Here is a 24,867-nt window from a genome sequence, read left to right as displayed (position 1 = left end):
CAGCAATTCCACTTCTGGGAATATAGCCAAAGAAACCCAAAACACTAATTCAAAAAAATATATGCACCCCCCATGTTCATTACAGGGTTATTTACAGTGGCCAAGAAATGGAAGCAACCCCAGTACCCATCAACAGATGAGTGGATAAAAGAATTGTGGTACATTTACACAGTGGAATACTACTCACCTATTAAAAAAAGACTGAAATCTTACCTTTTATGACAGCATGCATGGACCTAGGGGGTATTATGTTAAATGAAATAAGTCAGACAGAGAAAGACAAAGACCATATGATTTCACTTATATGTGGAATCTAAAAAAACAAAATAGAAACACTCAGATACAGAAAACAGACTGATAGTTGATAGATGAAGAGAGGGGTTGGGGGATGGAGTAAAAAAGGAGACGGGAATAAGACGTACAAACTGGTAGTTACAGAAGAGTCACAGAGATGTAAATTACAGCATAGTCAATATAGTCAATAATATCATAATAACTATGTATGAGGCCAGGTTGGTACTTGAAAATACTTGAAATATTGGGGGCCACTCTGTAAAGTACACTATAGTTTAACCATTATGCTGTACATCTGAAACTGATACAGAATATTATTGAATGTGAATTGTAATTGAAAAATAAATTTAAAAAAACAGGTCCTAAACTAAGGTAAAAACAGTAGAAATGGAAAGGAGAAATAATAAGGTGATAAAAAACTGTAAAACATGGTGACTGCGTAGATATGTGATGTGAAGGAAAAAAAGAATCTCTGCCATCAGACTTCTTTCTTACCAGTGTTGCCGGGCCAGTGTATTAAGTGGTCAGTGGGAAAATTACTCTGACCTAACAAGTTATTGATCAAGAATGTGTAAAATGAAAACATTTTTAGATAGCAAGAACTCAAAGTGTACTTCTCACCATCATATTTTATTTCTTTTTTAATATATATGTTATTGATTATGTTATTATAGTTGCCCCCATTTTTTTCTCCCCTTTATTTCCCTCTGCCTTGCACCCTCCCCTCCACCAGCATTGCCCCCCGACCCTTAGTTCACATCCATGGGTCGTACATATAAGTTCTTTGGCTTCTCCATTTTCTATACAATTCTTAACCTCCCCCTGTCTATTTTGTACCTACTATTGATGCTTCTTATTCCCTGTACCTTTTTCCCCATTCTCCCCCTGCCTGCTCCCCTCTGATCTCCATTTCTTGTGATTCTCTTCCTGTTCTAGTTGTTTGCTTAGTTTTTGTTCTTTTTTTCTTTTTTCTTTTTTTTTTGGTTCAGTTGTTGAGAGTTGTGAGTTTGATCTTCTTTTTCTTAGATAAATCCCTTTAACATTTCACAATAATAAGGGCTTGGTGATGATGAACCCCTTTAACTTGACCCTATCTGGGAAGCACTTTATCTGCCCTTCCATTCTAAATAATAGCTTTGCTGGATAAAGTAATCTTGGATGTAGGTCCTTGCCTTTCATGACTTTGAATACTTTTTGCCTTTTCATGACTTTGAATACTTCTTGCCAGCCCCTTCTTGCCTGCAAGGTTTCTTTTGAGAAATCAGCTGATAGTTTTATTGGAACTCCTTTGTAGGTGACTGTATCATTTTCTCCTGCAGCTTTTAAGATTCTGTCCTTATCTTTAATCTTAGGTAATGAAATTATGATGTACATTGATGTGTTGTTCCTTGGGTTCAACTTCTTTGGGATTCTCTGGCATCCTGGATCTCCTGGAAGTCTATTTCCTTTGCCAGATTGGGGAAGTTCTCCATTATTTTTTCAAACAAAATTTCAATTTCTTGCTCTTTCTCTTCTCCTTCTGGCACCCCTATGATTCAGATGTTGGAAAGTTTAAAGTTGTCCCAGAGGTTCCTAAGCCTCTCCTCACTTTTTTGAATCCCTGTTTCTTCATTCTGTTCTGGTTGAATGTCCATCTCTTCCTTTTGCTCCCAATCATTGATTTCAGTCCTGGTCCTTCCCTTCACTATTGGTTCCCTGTATATTTTTCTTCATTTCATTTTTCATAGCCTTCACTTTTTCCTCCATTTTGCGACCATATTCAGCCATTCCTGTGAGCATCCTGATTACCAGTGTTTTGAACTGTGCACCTGATAGATTGGCTGTGTGTTCATTGCTTAGTTCTGTTTTTGGAGCTTTGATCTGTTCTTTCATTTGGGCCATATTTCTTTCTCTCTGCACTCCTGTTACATTGTAAAGCGCAGAGCCTTAAGTATTTGCTGTCACAGGGTCACAGGGAAGGACCAGGTTTTGGTTAAGTAGCAGAAGATAGGAGCAAGAGGAAAATCTAGGCCGAAGCCTTCAATGGGGTTTCTACAGGAAAAATGAGGCCGGAAGGGCAAACAGTTTAGAACTGGCTAGTTTGAATAATTCCCATGGGCTTTGGGCCTGTAGGGGTGGTTTCTAGTTGCCTTGTATCTGGTCTTGGGATAATTAAGGCAGAAGAATATTACCTTCTGGGGTGTATGGTCTGATAGAAGAGGTATGGGTCTGGATTAATTAGTTTGCTACCAAATGAGCCCTTTCCTAGCTCCAAGAATTGTCTGACCCCAGGAGAAGCAACCTTGCCCCATGCACAAAGGTTTTTCCAAGATGACAAAACAACATAATATATAGAAAAATAAAAATATAAATAATAGACCTAGGAGACAACTAGTCTGACTAAACAGTAAGTGAGATCTCTGAGAAGAAAATATGTTCCATAGGATATCAAGCCCCTAACTAAGAAAGAGAGTGAGTTTTCAAGATCTGCTATAAGCTTGTCTGTGGTCCACAAGAAAAAAATTTCCAAGAAATATTAGTCTATAAATATGGAATTAAATATGGCAGTTGACTTGCTATTGGGAAAATTTTCACATATACAAAGAAGTGGAGAGAATAGCATAATGAATTCATATACACCCATCACTGGATTCAGTAATTATTAAGGATATGCCACAGTTGTTTCATCCATCCCCTTGTTTTCCCTTGTCTGTGCAGAAGTACTTAAAAGCAAATTACAGATAGTAAATATACTTTTACCCCTACATTCTTTAATATCAATCTCTAAAGAAAATATTTACTTCTTCTAAAATCATGACCTGAGGATATTTTTTTTTAAGTTGATTTTAGAGAGAGAGGAAGGGGGAGGACGAAAAACATCCATGTGAGAAAGAAACATCCATTAGTTGCCTCCTGTATGTGCCCCATCCAAGAATTGAACCAGCAGGCTCTTGGTGTACAGGGTGGACTCCAATCAACTGAGCCACCCGGCCAGGGCAGACATTTACTTTTTTAAACATAATGCCATTATTAACATGTAACAAAATTAACAATAGTTTCTTGGCATAATCTAACATTCAGTTTATGATCATGTTTTTCTAGATATCTCCAAAATGTGTTTTTATAGTTGATTTATTAAAGTTGGTCCAAATAAGGTCCTTGTATTGTATCTGGTTTTTGTGTCTTTTATTCTTCCTTTAACCCGCTCTTTTTTCATGTAATTTGATATGTTGAAGAAACAGTATCAGTTTTTCTACAGAACATCTCACATTAAGGATTTGACTGCTTCCTTGAGATATCATTTAACTTGCCCCTCTATCCCTCTGTGTTTCTAGTAATTTGAAGCTAATTGTAAAAGTTTAATCCAGGTTTAATATTTTTGGGCAAGAAGACCTCATCTTCAATGCTGTATGAAATGCAGTATGGTTTTCAATATTTTGTGATGTTCAAGGAAAAGTTCATTTTATATTGAAATTAGAAACATTTTCCCCTGGTAATGACATTGGACAGGGAAATTCTATCATATATCCGTTCTGTAGGAAACAATATTCACAGTGTCATATTAGGTAACTGCTATTCACTGGTTTCAACTTTTAGAATTACCATATAGTAAGACAATAAGATTTCATTGTGTATAGGCAACAGAATGTAGTTATCAAGTTTGTCGATGTAAAAGTTAGGAGAAGTGGATGATGAGGGAAGGAAGTTGGAAAGATGCCACAATCTTTATCTGCTGTGAGAATTAAGAGGAGTGGAATAAAAATTAGAAGTTTATTTAAAATTATAAAGGAAACAATTTATAATATTAGAGTAATACAGTTATTAGATATTAGAAATATAGGTGAGAGGGTTAGTATAAATGAACTTAGTCTTCATTTTTTTCCTAATATATAAAGATGTTTTTACTGCTACTTGTAAATCAGTTCTTTTTATTTAAATTCTTGTAAAGGTAACCACCAGAGAAACTTACAAACAGACTTTCATTTATATTTTTTAAAGATTTTATTTATTTTAAAGTGGCTGTGTGTGGGGAGTGGAATTGGGGCAGGGTGTTGGGAGGAGTGAAAAGGAATGTTGCTTTTCATTATAAGATCTTGTGGACTATTTGTTGTTTAACCATGCACATTCATTTGAGAAAATAGTAACTTTCACCCCTTAGTCTTAATTTCTACACTAAAATATGGTTTCATTGAGTAAATTCTATTTAATACTTTAACATATTCTTGGTTTTCAAATGTATGATGACAGCAGGTCATATATACAAAAGAATTAAACATAAACATAAAAGAATTAAACATAAACATAAACAAAATAATTAAACATAAACAGAAAAATTATTTGTGTTTAGTATTTGTAGATCAAAAGCATGATAGTGAATTCTGGCTTTGTGAAAGAATAGTATCAGAATTGTATGCGCTGAAAGGATTTGAAATGGTTTCCTTTTCAATTGTTGCCACTTGGTTCCTGATTTTTGGCTTCCCTGTCATGTACAGAATCAGTTTCTTTAAAATGTTTAGTATAATTAGTATTTAAATTTTGATGTAGTGAGAGAATGCCACAAAGTAACAAACTTTGAAATTTTTTAGTATAATTAGTATTTAAATTTTGATGTAGTGCCACAAAGTGAAATAGAACCACTCTGGGTTCTGCTGTCCACCACCAATAAAACCATGATCTCCCCATAGTCAAGAGTTCTATAAAATGGAAAGGAACTACTTATTCTAAAGTTAGACATTTAGAACAATGGTGGAATTCTGCCATTAAATCCCACTCCCTTAAAAACAAAAGAAACACCCACAATCACACACAGTCCTGCCTCCCCTGGCAAGACCAGGCCAGTCAGAGGTATAATCTCTCAGGAAAAGAAATAGAAGTCTGTAGCTTAGCTAGGCAGATTCCTATTTCAACATTCCAGCTTCTCCCAGTCGTCTCTGCTAGGCTAGGCTCCACTCCTGCTCTTAATCCAAAACTATGCCTGGCCCTCCTCATGGTGTGCTGATGGGGTCCTTCTGCATCCTTTCAAACCACACTGCCAAGACAGCATAGCTGCCCCGCACTTGGGTTTAAACCCTGGGTGGATCTTCCTCCAAAACCCTGTCTCTAGTTCCTCCCACAAAGGGTTACACCTGCCAGTACTCTGGTCTCTTCTGCCTTCCTTGGCCGCCATTGTTAGTCTGGGTAGGCATGACCCCTGACATAGGAGAACCTGTAGGACAACCTCCTCCAAGCCTTTCTCCAGCAGGCACTGTAGCTGGGGGACTGCATCCCAGCTGCATCACCAGTTAGAGTCACACCCATCTCCCTGGCTCCCAGGGTGAGGGCACAGGAGGCACACACAGCTATTAGCATTACTAAAACACTGGCCAAGTTCTTTAGATGTACAGATAACTCTTCAATGGCCCTCCTCTGCTTCCCCTTCCCAGAAACCAGGTTAATGGGGGTTTTGGAGACCTCTAGCTCAGCACCCCGTTATAGTACCACGCTATCTTAAGAAAATGATCACGAAGAGAAAGGAGAGCTCGAAAAATGAACTGTGTACCCAACTAAAGAAAAGCTCTCCAACAATGACAAACTTCAAGACAATATGAGATGCTTCCCAGAAAGGTTTTATTAACTGACTTAAACTGTGGGTGGTTAGTAACTGTCCACAGAAATTAATCTGTTGTACATAATGAATATGGACAGCTAAAGAATTTACATAAATTTCAAAAGGCTACTCCTCCCCTCAACAGGACAGCCCCCCACATCATTGGAAGATTTCATAGTTTACCAAGCTTGAAAGAATACACAATTAGAAGAGTGCTTCAGGCAGGAAATGAAGTGTCAAAATCAGCATTGCCTAGAAAGAGCCTTTTGTGATTATTTCTTTGACTATAATGCTAATTAAGCACAGAAGATAGATGAATACTTTTTAATGGTTCTATAGAAAAATATTGTCTAGCAAGCATTTACTTCATGCTTACTGGTTTTAATGAAGTGTGTTGAGATTTAAATTAGAAATGTTTTTTACCTAAGGTTATTAAATGTACAGAACTCCAAAAGAGATTTTTAATGAAATTTCCTGTAATGAGTTCTGGAGTTTCTTTTAGCTTTTTGAACTGTTGAACTCAGTTGTTTAGTTTTTCATCTCTGTTTACTAATTTTCATTCATTATAGAATCTGATAGAAGAATATATTATGCACATTTGTATAAACAAATATTCTAAGTATTATTAGAATTATTATTAGAGAAGTAGACATGAAATCAGACTGAATCATAATCTTGGCTCTAATCCTAGATTATATAACATTGGACAGATCATTTCACTTATCTGGGCCTGTTTCCTCTTTTGTGAACAAAGGAGTCATATTTGATCATTTAATCCATGACTTCATCATGCAATCTAAATCATAAAAGTTCAGCTATATTGAAAGATTTTACAAAGATCATGGACAACCTTGTTATTCTCAGCTCTGGTCATGTTCCTTAAAATAAAAAATTGTGGAAAACACATGAGATGGTTTTTCTGTCTCCCTAAATTTATAAAATAGAGGAATTCATAAATTTCATCTAATTTTTCAAACTTTTAACCTTGAAAAAGAAGAAAAACTTCACCTTATACTCAGTAGCCTTTAAAAGTATAGTTTAGCCCTGGCTGGTGTGGCTCAATGGATTGAGCACGGGCCTGTGAACCGGAGGGTCACTGGTTCAATTGCCAGGTGGGTCCTGTGCCTGAGTTGCAGGTCAGGTCCCCAGTTGGGGGTGTCCAAGAGGCAACCAATCTACGTTTGTCTCGCACATCAATGTTTCCCTCCCTCTCTTTTTCCCTCCCTCTCTTTTTCCCTTTGCCTCTCTCTAAAAATAAATAAATAAAATCTTTTTTTAAAAAGTAAAATAAAAGAATTATTTAGCCTTTAAAAGTATAATGTTCTTGCCGTGGCCAAGTGGCTTAGTTGGTTGGGACATCATCCCATACACCAAAAGGTTATAGGTTTGATTCCTAGTCAGGGCTCATACCTAGGTCGTGGGTTCAGTCCCTGCTCAGGGCACATACCTAGGTTGCAAGTTCAGTCCCTGGTTGGGGCGCATATGGGAGGCAACCAGTCATTGTTTCTCGCTCACATCTCCTCTCTCTCTCTCTCGGATCAATTTTTTAAAAGTATAATATTCACAAAAGGGAATCCAGAGAACTCTGTTGCAGTTGTTACTGCTATTAAACAACCTACCCCAAAACATAGTGGTTTAAAACCATAATAATCATTTAATTAGCTCACAAGTCTACATTTTGAGCATGTTTCTTTGGGGTAGTTCTTTTCCCTACATAGTGGCAGCTAAGACAACTCAAAAGCTGGGGCTAATTAAACATTTTCTCAGCTCTTCTTTTTATAGCTCCTTTTTAAACTCCCTGAAAAAGTTTTCTGTGGTCAGTATCTCTAATTCTTTTCTGCCATTTTCTCCTTTTAAAAATGTATTTTAAAAGAATTCATTTTGAAATAATTTCAAATGTGGAGAAAATTTGCCAGAAGGGTAAAAAGACCCCCTTATCCTCTCACCCCGATTCCCCCGTTCTTAACATTAATGAATTTGTTCCATTGCTCAGTAACCCAGGCTCTTTCCCTTTCCCTGCACACACACACACTCACTCACACACTCACACATGTATGGGCACACCGCCCCCCCGCCCCCGTAATCATTCATCTGTTTTGAACATTTGGACAAGATCAGGCGTGTTCAGAGTGGTATGGCCGTAGACTCTTTTGAACATTCAGAAGGCAGGCTTTACAGGTGATGTCCCATCACTACTAAATACCCCAGTCTGGATTTTCCAACAACAAGGACATTCTCCTACGTAAGGAGCATATAGCCCTCCAAATCAGAAAGCCAACAGCATTGCCACCCAATCCACAAACCCGATTTGTATTTTGCCAACTCAACAGTATCTCTTGTTTCTTTCTGGTCTAGGATCCTTTCAATTTAGTTACCCTGTCTGTTCAGGCTCGTTCAATCTGAAACAGTCTCTTAGTCTTTCCCTTGACAGTTTAATAACTACAAGCCTTACTTTATGTAGGATGACACTCAATTTTGATCCACCTCATGTTGATTGATGATCATACTTAAGCCATACATTCTTGGCAACAACATCACTGAAATGAATCTATGCAGTACATCACTGGCAGTGTTAACCTTGATCTTGTGGTCACTCTGGTGTCTGCCAAACTTTTTCACATTAGTATTTTGTAGAGGGTTTTCCAGGAGTACATCAATATGTTACTCATCAAACCTCACCCATTAGCCCTAGCATCCATTGACAACTTTCATCTAAATCACACACCTCTATCATGGGTGCCAAATGGTGATTTTCTATTTCCTTCATTTCTTCTACATTTATCAGTTGGCACTCTAGTAAAAGGAAGAGCTTTTCCATTCTCCTCCATGTACTAATTCATTAATTTATAATAAAAGGACTTACCAATTTCTATTTTATTCACAAGGTGGTAATCCATTTCTGTCATTTATTTTAGTGTTAAATTATCAATTTGGCCAGCGGGGGATCCCCTTCAGTTTGGCTCCTGTGTTTTCTCAACATGTCCCATCATTCTTTACTTTCTGGCATATAAAGGGTGATTTTGTACTTTTCCCAATTGGTCCGTAGAATCACTCTTTTCTCCAAGGAGCTCTCGTTCCTCTTAATGGAGCTGAGGTACAAAATATGGGTGCTCAGTGTGCTTGATGCTACTGAGGTGTCATCACTTCTAGGCCCACTAGGAGAAAGAAAAAGCTAGAGAAATAGATATAATGCTAGATGTCACATAATTTTAATATGCTGGAGTGTTGATTAGAGGGCAGTAATTAACAATAGCTTACGGCATTACAATTAGTGAGAAAAATAAACTTACTCTCTTTGCTCCTCCAATCCCCAGGTATGTGTAATCCTCGAAATTATAGTGACACACCTCCAACTTCAAAGAGTACGGTGGAGGAGCTTCATGAGCCAATCCCATCTCTCTTCCGGGCACTCACAGAAGGAGACACTCAGTTGAACTGGAACATCGTTTCCTTCCCTGTTGCAGAAGAACTTTCACATCATGAGAATCTGGTTTCATTTTTGGAGACTGTAAGCCAACCACACCACCAAAATGTGTCTGTTCCCAGCAATAATGTTCATGCACCTTATTCCAGTGACAAAGGTAATTGCCAAAAATGGACTTTTTCTATCCTGCCCCCTCCCATTCTTTGTGGTCTCTGAAACCTATATTATGTTGATCTTCTTAAGGGCAGGTTTTTTGTTTTGAGTTTGTATAGCCTTAAGTAAATTCTAGAATAACCCCAAATCCCTGAGTAGATAAGGAGGCATGTCAAGCATGTTGTCACAACTCCTTCATATTCTCAGTGATAAAAGCTATACTGGAAGATAGATATATGGTCCCAATATTTGTGTTAGACTTTAATTATTCTTTTCATAAGATAGCAACAGTACTGCGTACATAATATAGCATTAGTACTGCTCACCATCAGGTATCATTCAAAGTATCCTTGGAATTCGGGTTTTTAAAATACCTGTGGTATCACAAATGATGCCAGGTTATTAGCTAAATTTCCTTATAAGCAAGTCAGTATTACAGACGTCTAATTTCCTGGTATAAACTAACTGCACTCAGTTCCCGGCAAATGAGTACTGTTGGTCAGAAGGGAAACCAAATGAGAGAAGAACATATACAACTTTGAGAAACCTGTTAGAGAGCATTTATTAGTGAGGATAGGTCATACTGTAATTTTGGAATATAAAAGACATGTAACTTTGAAAGTCTGATTTTTTTAAATAAAAGGCTCTATACAGTTTTACTGTGGAAGAGTAAGGCAATTATAAAAATTACGGTTATTAAAATATGAGAGAGAGAGGAGAGAAGATGGCGGGAAAGTGAATGGGAGCCACGTTGACCTCCTCCCAAGACCAAACTGGAATTGCGACTAAATAGTGGAGCAGTCACCTGGAAAACAATGGAACAATAGTGGGAGAGGAGCCTTGGAGCCACAGACAGACAGTTTCGACTCTCACACATCCCAATGGGTGAGAAGTGCAGTGGAGGCTCGAAAGGGTGAGCTGGGTGCCCATGGGCACTAGCACCAGAGGGACATTGAAACAGCCAGTTAGCTCCCTCCAAGAAGAACGGGGTCTGAGTCATAAACAGGGACCCCTAAACTACAGCAGCTAAAACCAAGAAAATAGACAAAACGCAACCCTGAAAAGCTTAGGGGCGCTCTCTGCCAGAGACAGGTGGTTGGGGATGCAGAGAGACATTTAAAGGGCCAACGCAAAAATTGCAGTGGCAGCCACCCTCCTTGATCTCTGGGTAGAGGCAGCGGCAGAGTGGGCTGGTGCCTGGGAAAAGACTGGTGAGGAAAACTTTGTAAAGAGAACTGACACAGCGGCCGGTGGAGCCCGGGTGATAACGCATCTCCCTCTCTGCAGCTACCATCTCGCTCAGGCATAAGGGAATCAATTAACCTGCCTCTTGTGCGCTCCGCACACAGCTTGTGCATGGGAGCTGAGAGACTGAGTGCAGACTGGCTGGGAGAACCTTGAGGAGAGACTGGAGACGGAGGTGTTGGGGAAAGAACGGGAGGACGAACTCGGGAATCCCTACTCCCTCCCTGTTCTGTAGTCTCCATTGTGGGCTGGAAAGGCGCACCCTCGAAGAGGCAGAAGTGGGGCGCGCAGGAACCAGACTACCTGCGATTGAAACGCAGACCACACAGGTGGTGGATCCTTGGCCGAAGAGGTCACAGAACTGCCCAGACACCCCCTGAGGAGAGTCTGGAAACGGAGGCGTTGGGGAAAGAAGGGGAGGAGGAACCAGGGAGTCCCGACTCCTTCTCCTTGCCGTAGTCTCCATTGCGCGGGAAGAGGCCACACCCCCAAAGAGCCAAAAGCTGAAAAGCACACATAGACACACCAAAAACAGCCAGTGCAGGCGCGCACACTTGCACCGAGTGACCGGTGAGGGTTGGCGAGTGTGTGTGTGACCTGCACGGGCTGATGAACGCTTGCACCGGCCGGCAAGGCGTCCCACAGATTGGCACCCATAACCTGCGAGGGAGTGCACAGAGCGGCAAGGGAAGGCGTAAATTGACCCACACGCGATTGCGGAGCGGCCCACAAAATTAGTAGATCCCAGTCGAAGGGGTCACAGAGCTGCCCAGAGTCCCTGGAGGAGAGACCGGAGACAGGATTAACCGGAGAGTCCTGGAGCTGACTTCCTCCCATTTCCGTAGTCCCCATTTGGCGACGGCAAGCAATGCACCCAAAGAGCCAAAAGTGGGGAGAAAACACAATAGAAGACCCTAAACTGACCAGTGCCGTGGCGCTTGCTGGCCAGGGGGGCCAGATGAGTACGCGAGGCTGTGAATAAGCCCCCTGGTCTGGGGCAAGCACATGCGAGCCCAGGCAGGCAGGGGATCCTGGCGCACCGGGAGCGCGCTCAAGGAGCCGGGGAGACAGTGCAGAGAGATCCCCAAAAATAGCCCAGCCCTGACCGAAGGGGTCACAGAGCTGCCCCAAGCAGGAGTCAGACACAGACAGTAGACTCCTGGAAGGCTCAAACAAACAAACCAAGGTCATATAGGGTCAACAACTGATGTCATCAGAGGCAGGCCCAGAAAGAAAAGGACAGGACAAAAATACTTAACAGACTCTCACAAATTGGGAAGAAAAAGAAGTTCTCCCCAAATGAGTGGAAAAGGGGACTCCCCACAGAGAGAGCTAAATGAAATAGAGACAAGGGAACTATCAGATACTGAATTCAAAACAATGGTTCTAAGGAAGCTCGATGAGCTCAACCAGCTCAAAGGTAACTGAGAAACTGCAGAAAAACTATCAGGATCTTACAGCAAACTATATCAGCCTGGAAAAGGACATAGAAGCTAGCAAGAAGACACAAGAGGATATGAAGAATACCATTTCTGAATTGAATAACACAGTAGAAGGAATCCAAAGCAGGCTGGATGAAGCCAAGGATCGAATCCGTGAGATGGAGGATAAGGAAGAAAGAAACTCCCAGAAAGAACAAGAAATGGAAAAAAGACTCACAAAGAATGAAGAGGCATTGAGGGAAATGCAGGACAACCTGAAATGCAATACTATCCGTATAATAGGGATACCAGAAGGAGAAGAGGAGGAGCAAGAGATAGAGAACCTCCTCGAAAAAGTAATGATGGAAAATTTCCCTAATTTGAGGAGAGAAAGGCTCTTATGGATCCAGGAGGCACAGAGGACCCCACTCAAGAGGGACCCAAGGAGGTCCACTCCAAGACACATCATCATTAAAATGGCAACTATCAAAGACAAAGAAAGAATCCTCAAGACAGCAAGGGAGAAGGAGAAAGTAACATACAAGGGGGCCCTGATAAGGCTAGGAGCTCACTTCTCAACAGAAACACTACAAGCCAGAAGGGAATGGCAAGAAATATTCCAAGTCATGAAAAGCAAGGGCCTACAGCCAAGGCTGCTCTACCCAGCAAGGCTCTCAATTAAAATAGAAGGGGAAATAAGGAGTTTCCCAGACAAGAGCAGGCGAAAAGGATACATCTCTACCAAACCAGCACGCCAAGATATGCTAAGGGGACGGGTTTAAGCAAATGAAGGAAAAGAATGAGAGAGAGAAGAACACAGGTACAAAGAGAAAAGATGAATAACTTTCTATCAGTATATCTCTCAATGTAAGTGGACTAAATGCCCCAATCAAAAGACACAGGTTAGCTGAATGGATAAGAAAACATGACCCACACATATGCTGCCTACAAGAGACCCACCTCAGAGCAAGAACCTACACAGATTGAAAGTAAAGGGATGTAAAAAATATATTCCAAGCAAATGGGCAAGAGAAAAAATGCAGGGGTAGCAATTCTTATATCAGACAAAGTAGACTTCAAAACAGAGGCCATAAAAAGAGACCCAGAGGGGCACTTTATAATACTTAAAGGAAGAATCTATCAAGAAGACATCAACATTGTAAACTTATATGCTCCCAATATAGGAGCCCCCAAGTTTATAAGGAAATTGTTGGATGACTTCATAAAAGATATAGACAGCAACACACTGATAGTAGAGGATTTCAACATCCCACTGTCAAAAATGGACAGATCTTCCAAACAAAACATTAATAAAAATATCGTGGCGCTGAATGACACACTGAATGAAAGAGACTTAACTGACATATATAGAACCTTACATCCCAAAGAAGAAAAATACACATTCTTTTTAAATGCTCATGGCAGTTTTTCAGAGATAGACCACATGATAGGACACAAAGCAAGCCTCAGCAAATTCAGGAAAATTGAAATAACACCAAACTTTTTCTCAGACCACAAGGCCTTGAAACTGGAAATCAACCTCAAAGAGAAACTTCAAAAACTTGCAAACTCATGGAGACTGAACAGTACACTATTAAACAATGAATGGGTCAATAATGAGATAAGAGAAGAAATCAAACAATTTCTGGAAACAAATGAAAATGAACATACAACAGTCCAAAACCTATGGGACACAGCAAAGGCGGTCCTGAGAGGGAAGTTCATAGCAATACAGGGTTACTTAAAAAAGATAGAGACATTTCAAATGAAAGACCTAACACCACAACGTCAAGAACTGGAGAAACAACAACAAATAAATCCCAGAGCAAGTAGAAGGAAGGAAATAGTCAAGATTAGAGCAGAACTGAACGACATAGAGACGAAAAGAACAGTTCAGAGGATAAACCAATCCAGAAGCTGGTTCTTTGAAAAGATAAAATTGACAAGCCTTTAGCAGACTCATCAAGAGAAAAAAGGGAGAGGATCCAAATTAATAATATCAGAAATGAAAGAGGAGAAATAACAACTGATACCACAGAAATACAAAGGATCGTCAGAAACTACTGTGAACAATTATATGCCAAGAAATTTGAAAATCTTGATGAAATGGACAAATTTTTAGAAAAGTATAATCTTCCAACACTGAAGGAGGAAGAAACAGAAAGCATGAACAGACCGATAACAGCTGGGGAAATTGAAGCAGTCATCAAGAAAGTCCTGGCACACAAAAGCCCAGGGCCGGACAGTTTCACAGGAGAATTTTACAAAACATTTAAGGAGGAGCTAACTCCTCTCCTTCTCAGACTATTCCAAAAAATCCAAGAGGAGGGAAGACTCCCAGACTCTTTCTATGAGGCCAGCATCACCCTGATCCCAAAACCAGATAAAGACCCTACAAAGAAAGAAAACTACAGGCCAATTTCGCTGATGAACATAGATGGTAAAATCTTCAACAAAATATTGGCAAACCGCATCCAGCAATACATTCAAAAGATTATCCACCACGATCAAGTGGGATTCATCCCAGGCATGCAGGGATGGTTTAATATACGCAAATCAGTAAACGTGATACATCACATAAATAGAAGAAAAGACAAAAACCACATGATCATCTCAATAGATGCAGAAAAAGCATTCGATAAGGTACAGCACCCATTTATGATCAAAACTCTAAGCGAAATGGGAATAAATGGGGCATTCCTCAATGTAATAAAGGCTATATATGAAAAATCTACAGCCAATATCATACTCAATGGACAAAAACTGAAGGCTTTCCCACTAAGTTCGGGAACACGACAAGGATGTCCGCTCTCACCGCTTCTTTTCAACATCGTATTGGAAGTCCTAGCCACAGCAGTCAGACAAGAGAAAGAGATAAAAGGCATCCAAATAGGAAAGGAGGAAGTAAAGCTATCATTGTTTGCAGATGACCTGATAGTGTACATAGAGAACTCTGTAGACTCTACCAAAAAACTCCTCAGCCTAATAAGTGAATTTGGCAAAACAGCAGGATACAAAGTCAACATTCAGAAATCAAAGGCGTTTTTGTACACCAACAATGAAATAGAAGAAGAAGAAATCAGGAAAAAAATACCATTCGATATAGCATGAAGATAAATAAAGTACCTAAGCATAAATTTAACCAAAGAGGTAAAAGACTTGTACACAGAAAACTATACAACATTGAAAAAAGAAATTCAGGAAGACACAAATAAATGGAAGCATATACCGTGCTCATGGATTGGAAGAATTAATATCTTCAAAATGTCCATACTACCCAAAGCAACTTATAGATTCAACACAATCCCTATTAAGATACCAATGATGTATTTCACAGAAATAGAACAGACATTTCAAAAATTTATATCGAACCATAAACAACCCCGAATAGCTACGGCAATTTTGAGAAAGAAACACAAAGTAGGAGGAATCACAATACCGGGCATCAAACTCTACTACAAAGCCACTATACTCAAAACAATCTGGTACTGGCACAAGAACAGACCCATCGACCAGTGGAACAGAATAGAAAGCCCAGAAATAAGCCCAGGTCTATAAGGACATCTAATATTTGACAGGGGGGGGGGCAGAAGCATAAAATGGAGCAATAATAGCCTCTTCAACAAATGGTGTTGGGAGAGCTGGACCGCTACATGCAAAAAATTGAAATTGGATCATCAGCTGACACCATACACAAAAACAAACTCAAGATGGATAAAAGACTTAAATATAAGTCGGAACACCATCAAAGTCCTCGAGAAGAACATTGGCAGGAAACTCTCAGGTATACCACGCTGCAATTTTTTCACTGATATGTCTCCTAAAGCAAGGGACGTAAAGGAAAGAATAAACAAGTGGGACCTCATCAAAATATGAAGCTTCTGCACGGCTAAAGAAAACATCAGCAAAATGAAAAGGCAGCCAATCCTATGGGAAAATATATTCGCTAATGATAGCAAATATATTTTCATACATCAGGTAGAGGTTTGATCTCCAAGATACATAAAGAACTCACTCGACTCCACTCCAAGAAGACAAACGATCCAAACAAAAAATGGGCAAAGGACCTGGGCAGATGCTTTTCCAAGGACAAGATACAGAGGGCCCAGGGACATTTGAAAGGATGCTCGGCATCACTAGCCATCAGAGAAATGCAGATCAAAACCACAATGAGATGCCACCTCACACCGGTCAGAATGGCCATTATGAACGGATCAACAAACAGCAGGTACTGGCGAGGCTGTGGAGAAAAGGGAACCCTAGTCCACTGTTGGTGGGAATGCAGACTGGTGCAGCCACTGTGGAAAGCAAGTGTGGAATTTCCTCAAAAAGCTGAAAATGGAACTGCCTTTTGATCCAGTGATTCCCCTGCTGGGACTATACCCTAAGAATACCAAAACGCCAATACAGAAGAACCTATGCACCGCAATGTTCATAGCAGCACAATTTACAATAGCCAAGTGTTGGAAGCAACCTAAATGCCCATCAGTAGATGATTGGATCAAAAAGTAATGGTACATATACACAATGGAATACTACGCAGCAGAAAGAAAAAAAGAACTACTAAACTTCGCAACAGCCTGAATGGAACTGGAGAGCATTATGCTAAGCGAAATAAGCCAGGTGGCGAAAGACAAATATCGTATGATCTCACCTATAAGTGGAACCTAAGGTACAATACAAAGATGCAAGCAAAATAAGACTAGCAACAGTGAAAGGAAAAGAATCAACAGAGACAAGAGGGAAGGAGGGAAGGGGGGGCGGGGAAAAGGAAGGGAAGGGGAAAGTCAGGGAACATATAGCAAGGACTCATGGACAAAACCTAAGGGGAAGCAGCTGAGGGAGGGAAGGAGGGAGGGGACAAGGGAAAGTGGTGGGGGGAAGGCAGAGACAAATGTATTTGAAAAAATAAAATAAAATTTAAAAAATAATAAAAATAAAATATGAGAGAAATGCGTAAACAGTATAATTTGGGCTTTTTTAAAAATTGGCTTTTTGTTGTCATCTCCATTTCGATCCCACCTATCTAAAATAGTATGAACTTTGGCCATCAATAGAAAAAGCAAAATAGCTGTTGTTAATCATATTCAAAGTAAGAATTCTTACTTCCTTTTAAGTTGAAGTACTTTATAAGACAAATTCTAAATCTTGGAAAACATCATAAGTGAATAGAATGTGTCTTGCTACCATTTTCCCTGTGATGTAAATAATCAAGATGATAGATATTAAATAATAATTCACAAAATTTTCTCAAAAATTATTTAAATTCATGAATTTATAATTAGGAAGGTAATTCCTGGAAAAGAAACTATCCTTCAAGACATAACTAAAGGTTCTCCTCCGTAACACCTTCCCGAGGAGTCCCTTCCCCCAGGCAGAGGTAGCCACTTCCTACTCCTCCCACATTCACAGTTTGATTTGTTGTCTGCTAACTTACATTTCTGCCATTTTCTACTTAGTTCCTTCAGTTCCTTAGTTCTTTGAGTCCCTATTCCTTAATAGATGTTTAATAAATACTATAGTTAAATAAATAATGAAGTAAGTTTGATAGGTACCAGTCACTTGGAGATTTAAATGCTCCCCATGTCCTGTTCACTGTTAACCGCGGTGGTCTGCCTGGTGTAGTGCTCTGCTAGCCTCCTCAGTTTTCCTCTTTAACCAGATCCCATCTTCTATACCCAGTGATGTTTCTAGTGTCTTCTGATGCCAACCATTCTCTGCAGTCACGCTTGCCTCTGCTCCATTCCTGTGCACACTATACCTGTCTCCTTGTGACATTTTGTATTTTCTTACCTGGTAGTTTTGCTTTTAATTCTTCCTAAAACAAGTCAAAATTTTTTCCACTAAGCTTTCCCTTACTAGTCAGACCCCTGGTGATTATCAGTTCTATAAATGGTTCTGTAAAATAGCTTAGCCTTTAATCATATACTCTCTATTAATGGTTTTTATTGTCCTTTATTTCAGGTACCGTATTCTCCTAGCTTGGTAGTCATATGGGGTTAACCACCAGGAGAAATTAAAATTGAAACAATCAAATGTGGTTGCTTGGAAATCAGGACTAGAAATTGTTATTAATAATAATGAGTATTTCCTAATAGCTAATGTTGAGTTGTGCCAAGATTGCTAGACATTTAGCATCATTTGAATTACTTAAGTTTATTTTATTATATTGTAAATTCTCTAAATAACTTCAGAATAGTATTTTTCAAACTTCTTTTAGCTGGAAAATTCTCTCTTCATAGGACATCTTATCAGAAATGCCCAGTTTAAAAAGCACAACTCTGACACATGACAAATGTTGTTAAGCCCAGTCTGATTTTCTGATCAAAGTCTGAAATCTGTAAGAGACTGAGTAAGCCCTTTGCATTTTTTAGCTGGAGTGGGAGACTCTGGCTTCCTTCTCTACTTAACAAATGTGATCTTTTTCCCTATACTTCATCTGTTGTTCTGTGCAGACTAGCAATAAGAGGACTAAGATAAAATAACTGTTAATAATATTCAGCTAAGTACTAAAATATTTCATACTTTTCTTATTACTTGCTTTGAAATCTTAATTTTTTATTTTTCAGAACACATGTGTACTGTGGTTTATTTCGATGACTGCATGTCCATACATCAGTGTAAAATATCCTGTGAGTCCATGGGGGCATCCAAATACCGATGGTTCCATAATGCCTGCTGCGAATGTATTGGTCCAGAATGTATTGACTATGGTAGTAAAACTGTCAAATGTATGAATTGCATGTTTTAAAGAAGGCAAAGAAATAGAAACCAGAGCAATTGAGTCAAAAGAAAGGTATGAAAAGCTATCCACTGAGGTCTGCTGGTTGAATCAGAGTGCCAGCAGGTAAGAAGATGTAAAGAATTTGGACTGAGTTACTTTTAAAGTTTGTCAAATCCAGCAGTGTGATAAATTATGATAACTGGTCATAGTGATTTTACTGTCCACTAGCAATAAGCCCTTTCCTCTATATACACGTACAGCTTTGGTTATATGAGAAGCAATTGCACAAAGAATACCCTGAAAGTCCTGAGGTTTCTAACATAAAGCCTGATGTCATTTTTCGTAACATCCCCAAAGCCTTTTGTTTTGGAATTGTTAGAGCATGCTAACATAAATTATGATTTCTTCATGTACTACTCCTAGGACACTTGAGTTTTTATAGTTGTATACCATTCTCCACTGTGCCTTATATTGTTTATCTGTTTTATAAATAGGGTAGATACCCAAATATATTACCCTGCAGACTCATTAAAATCATCATAAAAAGCTTAATTTCAAACCTTTTAATGTTGATTTTAGAAAGTAAGTGCTTATTACGTTTTACAGTTTAAAATTAGTAGAATCCATCCTATAATACGCATACTTTAGGAAAAGTTGCCTCTTCTCTTCTATCCCCCTGCCCAGAGTGCTGATACAGATAATAATGAAGAGTCTGCATCAAGAATTTCAGGGCATTCCTATGAGACTGTGTTAAATATACTGCTATCATAAATAGTTAGGAAGTTAAAGCATTTCTCTGACTTAAGGTACCAGCTTAAAGAGCACTAGGAATGGCAAACTACTGTTAGGTCAGACTCCATGTAGACAGCAAGGAAACAGTTTGTCCCTTATACAGAAATGGTGAAGCTGTAAAGTGAAGCTGTGCTCAAGCGAAGATAGAGCCCACTCAGCCTCAGCGCGCACAGCCGTGTTCTGCGCTGCATGAGTGATGCCGGAGAGGCTAAAGAAGAGAATTTACGGGTACGGACTGGGAAGGTTGAAAATGCTGGGAATTCTAATGGGAAACAAACTTAAAAATATTTACATTAATTATTTTGTTATTTTGTAATCTTTCTTTTAGGTCTATATCTACATTAGATGTTCTTATTAAACAAGTGTAGTCATACAGTATTAGGTTAAGATTATGAAACAAACAAAAAAAAACTTTTTTCAAGATGTTAACTTCAAATACACTACAGAGTATTTGTCAGCTTTTTATATAATATTTCAATAAAAATAAGCTTAGATACTATGTGCCCTTCATAGTAATAAAATTAAAATCCTCAAGCATCTAAACATTTATATTACAGACTCCTAACTTTATAAAATTATTAACTTGTCAAACAGGACACATTTGAATTACATGTAACTTTTTAGGAATACTTCTTTGTATGTTTAGTACATAAAAATAGATAATGCTCTTAGACACTTTGTATTCATTATCTGAACAGTAGTTACAAGATCATATGTAATATTATGATTAACTATCATAAAGTTTGAAGCCTTAACACCTTTTCTGCTCTTTCAGATAAATCTAATGAATACTCAAGGTACTTTAGTTTTTTCTAAAGTTGAAATTTAGCTTATGGATGTATTTTTTTAATAGGAAAACATTGGGATAACCTTTTCTTAACTTTTACCTAGAATGCCTCTGTTTAAAAGTGCCTTGAAAACATTATAGCTCCTGTTATTCATTAATACCAATGAAGGTGAAGGTTTTCTTGAATATAAGTTTTAAAGAAATCTGTAGCCAGCTGGTTCATTTCGACTTTGTGGTTTTTCAAAGTAATGTTATAATTACCTATGAATAGAGGAATATTTGTGTGTATTGGCAACATGCTTAATGTTTCCTTAAATACAACAACAAATTTTTTAAAACTACATTTATTGTCTTTTTTTGGTCTTCATTATTAAATTTTAAAATGTAATATATTTTCTTCCCCCTACATTGGGAGGATAATTTCTTGAACCATATTATGTTTTAACTGATTTTTCTTACTTCTCTTTCTTCCACTGGAAATTATCCATAAATGTAATGCTTAATTTTACTGGGTTATGAAGGTGTTGAAAGATGGAGTTCACCTGAAAGATTCCATTTCAGATTTTGACTATAAATATATTTTCAAAATAAAAGTATAACATTTGGGATGCTGGTAGCTCCGCTAAAATTTAGACCTTTTATTACCATGCTAACCGCAATTCACTTCTACATAGAAGGTCTGGTTTAAAAAAAAAAAAATTGTTTAATCAAAAGTTAGGTTCTTACCTTTTTTATAACTAGATTAAAAAAGCACTAAATTTTACATCAGTAAGTATTGTAAAGAACAGTACATAAAAAGTTCTTTCCTATAGTAAAACATGTCCTCGCTAGCAGTTTTTTCTCTCCCCTCCAGTCCTCCCAATAATATCTAATTATCACTGAAACTACAGTGGCACCAAATCAAGTAGTAACTCTAATAAAATGTCTTTGTTTATATAGAATGCTATAAAGAGCATTCTTCATTTAGAAATATGATTTCTAAGGTTTCAGAAAAACAAAATTGAATAGATGTTAGAATATTTGAACAATTATTTATAAATCACAGTAGCATTAAAATGGAGAAAAGAAACTTCTGAAAAATGAGGTAAATATATAAATAAACATATTTAAAGTTTGTTTTTATGGAATCTTCTTTGAATATTTTTAAATCTATTATGCATTCCCATGAGCCTGTGTTTGTTATATTTTACATGATCTATAACATATAAAATTATGTATTTTTTCTTTGGTTGTCCCTGTAAACAAAAAAGTATTTTAATAAAAAATCGAAATGATCCTTTGCCCTTTTTTTAATTGGATTGTTTCTCTTCCTGTGTGTAGTCGTGTGGGTTCTTTATCGATTTTGGAGATCAAACCCTTGTCTGAGGTATCATTGGCAAATATATTTTCCCATGTGGTTGGTTCCCCTTTAATTTTGCTGATGTTGTCTTTAGCCATGCAGAAGCTTCTTATTTTGATGACGTCCCGTTTGTTTATTCTTTCCTTTATGTGCCTTGCTCTAGGGGACATATCAGTGAAAATATTGCTGTGTGGATTATCTGAGATTTTCCTGCTTGTGTTCTCTAGGACTTTTATGGTGTTGTGCAATTTATATTTAAGTCTTCTATCCGTCTTGAGTTTATTTTTTTGCATGGAGTATGTTGGTGGTCAAGTTTCATTCTTTTTTTTAAAGATTTTATTTATTTATTTTTAGAGAGGGGAAGGAAGGGAAAAAGAGAGGGAGAAAAACACCAGTGTGTGGTTGCCTCTTGAGCACCCCTACTTGGGACCTGGCCCACAACCCAGGCATGTGCCCTGACTGGGAATCGAACCAGCAACCCTTTGGTTCACAGGCTGGCCCTCAGTCCAACTAAGCCACACCAGCCAGGACCTCGAGTTTCATTTTTTTTGCATGTAGCTGTCCACTTCTTCCAACATTATTTGTTGAAGAGGATATTTTTATTCCATTATATGCTTCTCCCTTTGTCGAATATTAATTAACCATAGAGATACAGTTTTATTTCTGGGCTTTCTATTCTGTTACATTGATTTATGTGTCTGTTCTTATGCCAGTACCATGCTGTTTTGATTACAGTGGCTTTGTAATATAGTTTGATGTCAGGTACTGTGATCCCTCCTACTTTGTTCTTGTTTACTGCAGTTTTTCAGGGTCATTTTGGGTTCCATATGAATTTTTCAAATATTTGTTCTATCTCTATGAAATGTCATTGGTATTTTAACCAATTCAAAAGAATCTATGTACCTTAATGTTCATAGCAGCACAATTTACAATAGCCAAGAGTTGGAAACAGCCTAAGTGTCCGTCAGTAAATGAGTGGATCAAAAGACTGTGGTACACTTATACAATGGAATACTATGGAGAAGAAAGAAAGAAGAACTCCTACCTTTTTCAACAGCATAGATGGAACTGGAGAGCATTATGCTAAGTGAAATAAGCCAGGGGGTGAAAGACAAATACTGTATGATCTCACCTATAAGTGGAACCTACTCAACAAAACAAGCAAGCAAATAGAACCAGAGACATGGAAATAAAGAACATACTTACAGTAACGAGAGTAGCGGGGTAGGGGGATAACAGGGCAAAGAAGGTGAAGGGTTGTCAAGGAACATGTATAAGGGACCCATGGAAAAGAACTAGGGTGAGGGGAGGATTGAATGTGGGAGGTTGGCAGTGGGTGGGGTGGGGGAGAGTAATGGGAAAATGGGGACAACTGTAACAAAAGAAATGAGTGTGTTATGTTTTTGGTAACTTTAGCATAGAACATCAAAATAGGTTTGACATTCCTGTCTAGTTAAGTTACTGGGTTAGTTTTTTTTTAAGATTTTTTAATTTACTTTTAGAGAAAGGGGAAGTGAGGGAGACAGAGAGGGAGGGAAACAGCAAAGTTGGAGAGATACATTGATCTGTTTCCTCTCATTGACCAGTTGCACACCCCAAACGGGGGACCTGGCCCACAACCCAGGCATTTCTCCTGATCGGGGATTGAACCAGCGGCCTTTTGGCTTGGAGGCCAGCACTCAATCCACTGCGTCACACCAGCCAGAGCTAAAGTTAATATTTAAAGGATCGGTAAAAGCATGTTCCCTTCTCTCCCGATTCCCCTACAGATTCTGTTGAAACAAAGTGATCTATAACAGTTCTCTGCTTTTTCAAAATATGTTTTATTCCAATATGGGGGAAGCTTTGAAATGAAATAATTAACTATTCTCCTTGCTTCAAGGATCTTGTGATGCCAAGCAGCCTCACAAGAACGATCTGATGATTGGACAGAATTACAGAAAGATCAGGGTAGGAAAATAACTCGTCCCTCCTGTAGTAATTCTCGCAGGATGGTATTACTAGAATTGAGTTCTATAGGCTGTACACTCATGGTAAAAATCAGCGTTATTTTACAGAATCTATATTTTGACAGCCTAATAGATGGGGATCTAGAGAGCAGAAAATTAAAAATGGCAGCTTACTAGCTTGATTGACTTAAGGGAATGACAGATCTGACAAATTTGGGGATGTAGAAATAGTTCCAAGAAAGAGTACATTTGATTAGAAAGGGTTTTTTTGTTATTGTTTTTTTTTTTCTGAAGCTGTCCATGGCAGTTTGTCATGTGGACCTACCTGAGAGGCAGAGAGGGTTAACCTGGAGATGCAGAATTGATAGGGACTATCTCTAAGCTTGAAAAGTCAGCAGGAACCAGACAGCTGCCAGCTCAGGTGCACTGGCCACATCAGGCTGCCCCACACCCAGCGTGTTTTAGTTTCCTAAGCCAGCAGACATGCCTTTAGCTGTGAGCATTAGGAGTTATGACTCGGGCCTTTTAGATTTTTCCTAACCAATAAAAAATTAATTTATTTCACATTCTTTTACTTTGAAGTCTGTGCTGCAAGGATGGAGTCAGCAATAATTCTTTTGACATGAGAATTCTCAGAGCAGAAGCAAAGAGAAAAAAGATTTCTGCCCTCCCACACTAGTACTGTGACTCAGAAGCTGGATAAGTGCAGTCATGGGCTCAGAGACTCCCCAGAGACTGGTAGCCACTGAAATTAGACATAGTCTCCACTGAACTTTAAGGGGAAAATTGTGTTTCCAACCCTCCTAATTTCTGTACTCCATGCTGCAGCAAAGTGGGACTGTTCTAAAATACGCATGCAGGCAATTACTGCCCAACCCCACTTTCAGTTTGAGCAAATAGCAAGGCCTTTTTGCTCCTTTGCCTCAGAGGATTTGAGTTACCCAGTAGGAAGTAGGAGCAACACAGTCTGCCTTTTGTTTTCTGATAGTCTCCCTCGTCCTAGGGGATTTGGCAGGGGGCAGAGGACAGTGCCTGTGACCTACAGACTGCACCAGCCTCAACATGCCTTATAAGAGGCTAGAAGTCTCTTGCTTGGCAGCTCACAACAAGCCCTGGTTCCTGAGCCTGCAGTTGCCTTTTCCTAGAGGTTTCAAATTATGAATATTAGCAACT

The 24,867-nt window shown here is 38.7% G+C and overlaps 1 protein-coding gene across 4 annotated transcripts in view; it reads left to right on the top strand.

Moving 5' to 3' along the window:
* TWSG1 (twisted gastrulation BMP signaling modulator 1) overlaps window positions 1-21,640 on the top strand; it is a 90,418-nt gene extending 68,778 nt beyond the window's left edge. For all 4 annotated transcript variants that reach the window (XM_054587362.1, XM_054587360.1, XM_054587363.1 and 1 more), the window contains exons 4-5: window positions 9,175-9,441; window positions 18,673-21,640. In XM_054587362.1, the coding sequence (XP_054443337.1) occupies window positions 9,175-9,441; window positions 18,673-18,854 (449 nt within the window). In that variant the 3' untranslated portion in view covers window positions 18,855-21,640. The remainder of the gene's footprint in view (window positions 1-9,174; window positions 9,442-18,672) is intronic.
* The last annotated feature ends 3,227 nt before the right edge of the window (window positions 21,641-24,867 follow it).

This window comes from Pteronotus mesoamericanus, unplaced genomic scaffold (genome assembly GCF_021234165.1).
Source record: "Pteronotus mesoamericanus isolate MK-2021 breed Mesoamerican mustached bat unplaced genomic scaffold, CSHL_Meso_final scaffold_118, whole genome shotgun sequence".
NCBI lineage: Eukaryota > Metazoa > Chordata > Mammalia > Chiroptera > Mormoopidae > Pteronotus > Pteronotus mesoamericanus.
This window is presented reverse-complemented; position numbering and strand designations above follow the sequence as displayed.